The sequence below is a fragment of the Lolium perenne genome, chromosome 6 (assembly GCF_019359855.2).
Source record: "Lolium perenne isolate Kyuss_39 chromosome 6, Kyuss_2.0, whole genome shotgun sequence".
Taxonomy (NCBI): domain Eukaryota; kingdom Viridiplantae; phylum Streptophyta; class Magnoliopsida; order Poales; family Poaceae; genus Lolium; species Lolium perenne.
In genome coordinates this window covers 264,742,515-264,751,232 of record NC_067249.2, presented here as the reverse complement: position 1 = coordinate 264,751,232, position 8,718 = coordinate 264,742,515, and the positions used below count along the sequence as shown (strand labels likewise).

Below are 8,718 nucleotides of genomic sequence, written 5' to 3'. Positions count from 1 at the left end.
GGAAGCTAAAACGGTAGAAGTAGAATCTTTAGCCAACAACCATAGTGTATTACCATGTGTGCTATATAGGAACAGGAGGCATTGTGGAAAATTGACGGGAAAGGATAGAGAACAATATTGCTATCCTGGTGGTTTATTCTTTCCTCTTCTACCACAGCATGCCTACAGCTGTGCTTCAGACTTGTCTTAGTCATCCCATTCCGTCTGCAGCTAACCATGCAAGGCCTTCTGCTTCTAGTGGAGGATCCTCTTGTTTCTCCACGTGCTCATGCCCCCTCTCTGTAACTACCGATGCCCACGGAGCAGGATGCATGAAAGAGACTGGTCTGAGGCTCATTACCTTAGCACGTGAGCAAATGGGTACCGGCCCAACCCACCTTGATTCTGAAACTTTCCTCGGATACAAGTGCACCACAAATCATCAGTTGTGACCAAATAACTAACTGTAAATGGCCGTGCGCTGTGTGTGTTTGCTACGTGGTAAATCTGCGCAAGCGACAATAGATAGTTGTAAACAAATCCTATCTTTTACCACCACTTGATATTTCTGTGGGAACTCAAAAGAACACACCAAATCTGTGTAATGTTCCATTGGTGCTCCGTTCATCCTCTTATTTGCTTTTGTAAGAACATTGTGTTTTGTTAAGCCACTAATGGAAAGGGTGAAATCAGTCACCAGCTACAACCACATAGCAACCGTTCCGAAGTTCCAAGCACTGCTTCCAGCATTCATTCAGCTCATGCATGAGAAATAGACCGACAAAATTTCTGAAGAGAATGACCAGCACGGAGAACAGGATTCAGATCTTGCAAATTAAAACCTTGTTCAGAGACAGAGGCAAATTAACCTTGCAAAGATCAGGTATCCATCAGTTCAGTTCACAAATGTATACCCTTCTCCTTATGTACATCACCAACCACCACACAGGAGCTAGCAGTACAATACTAAGTGGAGTATACCATACCAATTAACCAACACAACACAACACCCTCTTCTCCATACCCCATTTCCCCACACTTATACCAGTCCTCCCCCTCTCTAACCCACAACTACAATACAGAATTACCTCAGCACTCTCACCATTTACCCCGCCACCACTACCAACCCCCAAAATAAATTTACATCTCCTTATACCACACCATTTGTACCACCCCCAATCCCATCCCCTCCCCTCCACAAAAACCAAGAATCAAACTGACACCACTACTGCCTCCATAGAATCTAAATTTTAGCTAGAATCCTTACTGGCATCGCCGGCGACACAGCAGGAACACAGGTTTTTATACCTACCTAGGCTGCGGGCGTGCCGGGAACGACTTGGCGTGTCTCATCTGCGGAGTTTGCCGCGGGGTCGACGAGCGGGTCAGCGTCTGGGAAAGCAACACCATGTCAACCATGGACTGAGTCTGGTAAGACTGGACCAGGCTCTCGCTGTCCGTGGAGTCGCCACGGGCGGTCGCGCGCTGCCACGAGTGCGAGCTCAGACCAGAGAGAACATAAGCCCGGCCGGATGCCTCGTACCTCTGCCGGTTCGCCATCCTCTCCTGCATCTCCTTCAGCTCGGCGTCCAACGACTGGCAGAGACGGTCACCAGACTGCCCCGACGCTGATGTCATGATCATCCTCCGGCAGTCCTCGAGCAACGAGACGGCGTGTGTCAGGTCACCCCGCTCGGCAGAGAACCTTGCTGCAGCCATCACCTCTGCTGCATGGAGACGGTTCTTCTGGCGGTCCACCTGGATCGACACGGTTTGCACCGACACAAATGCCGGTCTGGAGATCTTCACTTGCACCTCAGCCATGTTGATGGTCTCCTTCATCAGTGGGTCTTTGTAGATGCAGCCGACTTTGAGAAGTATCGTCTCGTCGCCACAGCCTTGGGGAACGTTCACAGACATAAGAAAATCCCTCTCCTCCTCAGCATACAGGTCACCAACATCAATGGACCCATTCCTCTTATCATCTGCAACTCTGCTGGAGTAGCTTCCTGATCTGATGGAGCCAAAGTGCACATCAGGGTGGAGGCTCTCCACCTTTACACGCAAATCCTGGGCTACGACACTCAAAAGTCCACCGATGCATTGGGCAAATGCATCCTGGATGGTAGCCTCTGTCTCGATGAATGAAAAGGTCCCACCTGAGGTTTGTGAGATTGAATGGAGCGAAGCTGCATCATGGTCAGCGCCGAACCCGAATACATGAACTGGTACCTGCTGACTACCATTAGTAGATGGCAAAAGCGCACAATACTCCGCCGCTGCTTTCTGCGAACTGGCAGTTGGTGATGCTTTCTGTGCACCGGCAGTTGGTGAGCCTGCAAATACTTTGTGTGCACCTGTAGTTGGTGAGACTGTATATGTGTCTTGCCCGTCTGATAAAAGGATGATGCTGCAGACTGGATTCTTGGCCTGCCGTTCTTCGATCACTTTGGATCCCTTCCTCAGACCCTCAGCAATATTAGTACCTCCATTTGAAGTCAGAGAATTGACTGCTTGCAAGCTTTTCTGACGACCAGATTCAGTCATCCGACGGAGAGGGAAGAGCCTGCGTGCAGACGATGAGAAGGCGATGACAGAAAGCCGGTCTGAGGAGCCAAGGTTTTGAATGACAAAGCCCATGGCCCTCTTCAGCAGTGCAAGTTTGGTACCAGCCATGCTGCCACTGACATCAAGCACTGTGATAAGATCAACTGGGGCTCGACCCATGTTTGGGCCATTGTCACCTCCAAGATTGCCAGGTTTGAGAAGATTCTGAGCAAGGGGTGCCTTTAGATGAATTAAAACGGTGAAGTTCCTTTCTGAAGTACTTTCTGGTATTTCAGTGAACTCTGGATATGTCTCTATCTCCACTGTTCTCGAACATCCCTGCTGACGGTCCTCAGCTGCTTCACTCAAGTCCAAGGGTTCGTCATCGTTGAAAATACTTCGGTCAGTGTCAGGCAACAAACAAGTCACATGATGAAGGCGACCAGAAGAACGGGCACGAGGGAGTGGCCGCAATAGCGTCATTTGGCCGCTATTTTGGTTCCCATTAACAAGATTAATCCTTGCACTCCCTTGTGGGATTTCAGCAACCATTGGGCCACGAAATGGAAGCTCCTTCCATTCGGTGCGGCAAACTGGGCAATTGTTGCTTCCGTGCTTAACATTTGCAGCTATACAATGGAAGTGAAAGGTATGTGAGCACTCTGCTGTGAATAAAGCATGGCCCTGACCAGGTTTCATTATGGTCAGGCATATTGCACATGTTTTCTGCAAGAAGAGAATATAAAAAGGATTAAGATAAAGACATTAGAAGGTGGTCAAAATATGAAACTGAGAAGGCATTTTTCGTTATATATAGTAGTATCAGGTGATGATGCCAGCACAAGTATAGAAGAACAAATAAACATCTATTATCCATGACCTATCGATTTTTCAGACGCCCACACCATTTATTTTTTCATATATAGTTCTGCTGGGATGAAAAATTCATGGATAGCTTAACACCTAAAGAAATATATTATTGTTGTGAGCCACTCTCTAAAAGCTTTTGTCAAATGACCCTGTTTGACAGTGTCAGGCTTCCATCAGAATATTAAATCAAACCTTGCTCAGGCGCCGCACTTTCAGACTTTCAGTTGAGAAGAACAAACTTGTTCAAGATATGGATAGTCATGTGGCAAGCGAAGTGCATGGTAAATATAATTTACAACTGGAAGTAACCTCTAGCATTTTGATTTTTGACTGATGTAGGTCCCTTAATTTGAATAATTCATTGCTGAGTAACCAACCTCATCCTGTAAGACCAGAAGATCAAAGATTTCCTCCAAAAAAACATTTCAAAACCCAAAACCCACCCTGTCCATGTGCCTGCTTGGAACAGTTACAAGCCGCTGGTGCCTTAAAATAACTAGGGATGCTGCAATTGAACAATTACAAATGGGCATGATCTGATACTAATTACTTTCCAATGATGACGTATGACTGCCCTAAAGCAAGATGCTGGTGTGCTCTCATGTCATATGGCAATGCAATGCCCACGGTCAAGCTAATTTACAAAGCTAAGTAGTAGGCATAGCATTACTTGGCTTTTTTGATGTTTGATTTTTTCATCGACCCTATTGGATCCATGATTTGTAAACTCTAAATATTTTTGTACTTTTTAAATAAACGGCTGTGTGCATCTATTGATGCAGAGTCCGGGGCATCCCCATTTTGAAAAAAAGTAGTAATGTTTTACATTTTGGAGTGATGTAAGTGCCTTAACTTGAATAATTCATCTCTGACTAACCAATAAACCTAACTACGCACAACCAGAAGATCAAGGGGCTGACTTCCCGCATGCATTTTAAATCTCCATGCTAACCGCGGCCATGCAAATGTTCAGCACACCATTACACGCCAACGAAGCGGCAAACATAATTACGATGCTCCAATGTCAACCCCTGCAAATAGGAATTATTTAAAATACCATATATTTCTTTACAAGTTCTGGCCTAATCGGGACAGTGGCAGGCTGCTGATGCAAGGCGAAGCCCATGGTCAAGCTAATTTACAAACACAAGTAGTAATTTTTAATATTTTTAGTGATGTCAGTGACTTTATTTTTTAAAATGAAGATATAGACCATTTTTTCAAAGGTCCCAACCATTTAATTTTGCATAGATAGTTTTGTACGAACAAGTCATGGATTGCTTTATACCTGATGAAATATATTGAGTAGTATTTTCAACCGCGGTCTAAAAATCTTCGCCAAATGGCATGGTTTCAGAATTTCGCCAAAAACAACAAACCGAACTTCAGTCAAGCCGCAGTTTTAGACTTTTCAGATTTGTTCACGGAATAGCTAGTAATGTGACAAGGTGAAGCCCCTGGTCAAGCTAATATATGAAGGCAAGTAATCTTTAATATTTTGAGTGATGTAGGTGTCTTAATTTGAATTATTCATCGCTGACTAACTAAGACACTAGCCTTGCACGAACAGAAGCTTAAAGAGCTGACCTTCCAGAAAACATTTCAAAAACCCAGAACTAACCGTGTCCATGTGTCTACTAAGAACCGTTGCAATTTAACAAGTTGCAATTGGCCATGATCTAATACTTGTTCCCTTCCCATTGCGGTCCTTCGAGCGTCATACAGCAAGGCAGTCCTGGGCAGCTCATGTGGCAAGGCGAAGCCCATGGTCAAGCTAATTTACACAGGCAAGTAGTAATATTTAACATTTGGAGTGATGTATGTCCCTTAATTGGAATAATTCATCGCTGTCTAACCAAGACACCACACCCACTAAGACCAGAGGATCAAAGGCCTGACCTCCATAAAATGTTTCAAAACCCAAAACTACCCCTCATCCTGTATCCGCTTAGCACCGTGGGAGGCATTCGAAAAAGAAAGAAGATTACACACACCTGTGAATCATTTGTTTCTTCATTGCCCTTTTGCAAAAATTGTTTGGCGGATGATATATTTTGCTTATAACATTCCACCACCGGCTAATGTAACAAATATGTTTGGTAATTGGTTAAATGGTGTTAAAAAAGAGGATAAGGCTCATATCCGGATTGGTATTTCGGCAATATGTTGGTCAATTTGGACTAGCCGAAATGATATTATTTTTAACAGACATAAGGGAACAAATTTTTTGCAGGTTATTCTTCGTGCGGCGCAATGGATACAGCTATGGGTGTATATGCTTCCGGAGGACCAGCGGGGTATTATGGATACTGGATGCAGCCGTCTACTCAAGGTCACGCAGGACTGTTATTTCCAAAGCTCGGATGGCGTCATATTAGTAGGATTCGAGATGGCTAGTTTTTGTACTTTTCATCTTTAGCTGGTTGGTAGTGTTGCTTCAATGGCACACTTTCATGTGTAATAAACTCTCTTGTTTACAGTACTATTTTAAATAAATGGCTGTGTGCATCGATTGATGCAGAGGCCGGGGCATCGCTCCCATATCGAAAAAAAAACACACACCTGTGAAGTTGTGAACATTAGTAAGATGCTGCGGTTTAACATTTGGAATGATGTAGATTAATTAATTTCAACAATTCTCCGCGGACTAACCTCTACACCTCGCCTATATGACCAGAAAATCAAAGGGGGAAAGGTCTGATCTCCCACATGTACTTCAAAACTCGAGCCAAACCACAACAACAGGTCTGTTTCGCACACCGGTACATGCCTCTGATGAGCTCCCTCATAAATTCCATTATCTAGGATGCTGCAATTTAACAATCGCAGCTGAGCACATCTTAATACTACTAGTCCCTTTTACAATTGTGGCCTCTGGTCGCCCTAAATCGGGGTGGTGGTGGGCTCTATGATGTGGCAAGGCGAAGGCAATGGTCAAGCTAATTGACAAAGGCAAGTACGGAGTAGTAGTGATCTTGTTTAGATAATGAGTAATCTTTTAACATGTTGAGTGATGTGGATGCCTTGATTAGAACATTTCTCCATGGACCAACTACTCCACCTCACCCAATACGACCAGAAGATCCAAGGGTGCAACTCCGACATACATTCACAACTCGATCCAAACCACCGGAGAGGGTCTGTTTAGCGCGCCGTTAGCCGTTACACGCCGTGACGCCTATGGCATACATTTCAATTGTAAGATGCTAGTACAATTGTTAATTTAACAATTGAGGCTGTCACCATCTGAAAACTAGTTACTTTTCCAATTCTGGCCTATGGTCGTCCCAAAGCGAGAGGCGGTGGTGGGCTCCGAGGACTCCATACACCCTCCCCTCCTATTCTGAAGAAACAAGATATGAAAGAATACAAGAAGGGATCTGAGAACAGTACCCAGGCAGCTGTTCTGAAAAGGATGCTAGCCATGGCTATGTCACTGCCCCCTCTTTATGCCTCCACGGAAAGAAGTGAAGTGAAATGGAGAGAGGCTATCTAGGAGCAGGAAAAGGCGAGTGATGAAGAAAAAGATGTGTGGACTATGGCTGTGGCAAGAGAGCAGGAGGAGGACCCATCGCATCGGTAAAGAAAGACAAACACAAACTCCCCCACTTCCATGATGATATTCCTCCTCCACCATTGCCCCCATCTCCTGCGTCCCCTTTTGCGTCCTTTGTGCGTGTAGCTGTGTGCGCGTGTCAGCGCTTGTTTGTGCGATGACTGATGAGAGAGAGAGAAAGAAAGAAAGAAAGCTACTTGCATCATTGGAAGCAAAAGAACGGCGTCACAGGTGTACAACCCCCTGAATCGAAACTTGCTTGCTAGTACTTAGCACCGTAGTTAATCGAAGATTTTTTTTTTTTTTGAACTCGGGTTAATTGGTTTTTTTGAGGGGTTATTATAGGTAGCCAGGAAAGTAGAGATAAAATCAGGAAAAAAAAGTGTCATTCTACGGATGGATCTTGGCGAGTTGCTCCGCGAATGAATGGTGCCGGGGAGGGTGGGTACCTTGAAGGACTTGCTGCCGGATTTGGAGAGGCGGAGGCCGGCGGAGGTGGGCGTCGGGGTGGTCGGCATGAGCGCGCCGGAGCCCCTGGCGCTGCCCGGGTCCGCGGTGGGGGTGGTGTTGGCGCTGGTGGCGCACGAGGAGGAGGCCGCCGGCGAGACGAGCGCGGCCGCGGAGGAGCCCGTGGACGGCGGGCCGCCGTCGTCGTCGAGCGTGCGCGGCACGTAGACGCAGAGGTTGAGGCCCAGCGACATCTTGGCCTTCCTCCATCTGCTCTCCATCCTCCCGCCCAAGCACTGGTTGAAGTGAGCTGAGCTGAAGGTTGGAGCTTGGTAACTGTAGTTGGGTGGGTGGGTGAGGTCAGAGGCGGTTTTGCTGCGTCGGGTCGCTGGCAGTGGCAGCAGTCGCCGTGGAAGCCATGGAGTTGGGGAAGAAGACCGAGGCAAATGGAGGTGAGCTGAGCTGAGCTAGCCTTGGAAACTCGAACGAGAGGTTAAAAGAAGATTGTGCAAGAAAGAGAGAGAAAGAAAGAGGAAGGATGGGTATTTGACCTCAGGCAGCCATGCCAAGGCAGAGAGAGAAGGCAGATGCAGAGAGGAGAGAGGAAGAAGGGAGAGGGAGGGAGGGAGCAGCCTTTTAAGAAAGAGAGGGGAGGAGGAAAAGGCAGCAAAGCGAGCGAGCACAGTCCACAGGGCAGGGCAGGCAAGTAGGGAAAAAAAGCTGGAAAGAGGGGAAATGATGGCGATGAGTGAGCGGAGAGCTCGGCTCAGGTTGGAGGCCGATGGTGGTGGTGGCGCACACTGGCGAGTGATGCGGCTGGAGGAAGACGACGAGGCCGGCGCGCGGTCCGTATATGTATGTAATTCCTCGGTTCCTGTCTGCTGTACGCGCGCGACACGGCATGCAGTACCAGTACAGTAGTACGCCCACCCGCCTCTCGTTTTCTCTGGCAGGCCCAGGGACAGAGCAGCCAGTTTTTTTTTCTCTGGATATTTTGTTCTGACCATTTATCTTTTTTTGTTTTTATATTGTCCTGACAATGCAAAGATAGAGAGAAATGGACGGCATTTTCGCTTAATCTTTTTCTGGGGTTTGGATGTTGCCGGTTCCATGTTGGGTGTGCGATTGCCGCTGGTGGTGTCACGGGTTTCCTGGTGTCGCCGTTGATGGGCACATGCATTTACGGTAGCATGCCGAGTTGCTGTTAGTGTACTGCCACCACTAGAGGTAGAGGCACCTCCCGTGGATTTTTCCTTGTCTACTAGCAGCGCCACTGCCCAGTAGCATGATCCATCCGAACTTCCGAAGTAAAGAAAAGT

General features: G+C 46.8%; 1 protein-coding gene and 1 long non-coding RNA gene across 2 annotated transcripts; both read right to left on the bottom strand.

Annotated features, from left to right (window-relative positions):
- Nucleotides 1–843: 843 nt before the first annotated feature.
- On the bottom strand, nt 844–8,225 carry LOC127305467 (E3 ubiquitin-protein ligase WAV3). The gene is made up of 2 exons (XM_051335884.2): nt 7,402–8,225; nt 844–3,252 (listed from the first exon to the last, which is right to left on the bottom strand). Exons 1-2 carry the CDS (start codon nt 7,678–7,680, stop codon nt 1,288–1,290), a joined length of 2,244 nt encoding a protein of 747 aa, XP_051191844.1. The 5' UTR covers nt 7,681–8,225; the 3' UTR covers nt 844–1,287.
- On the bottom strand, nt 3,706–7,383 carry LOC127305468 (uncharacterized). The gene is made up of 2 exons (XR_007853968.2): nt 5,959–7,383; nt 3,706–5,390 (listed from the first exon to the last, which is right to left on the bottom strand). It is a non-coding gene; the product is annotated as an uncharacterized lncRNA (long non-coding RNA).
- Nucleotides 8,226–8,718: the final 493 nt, after the last annotated feature.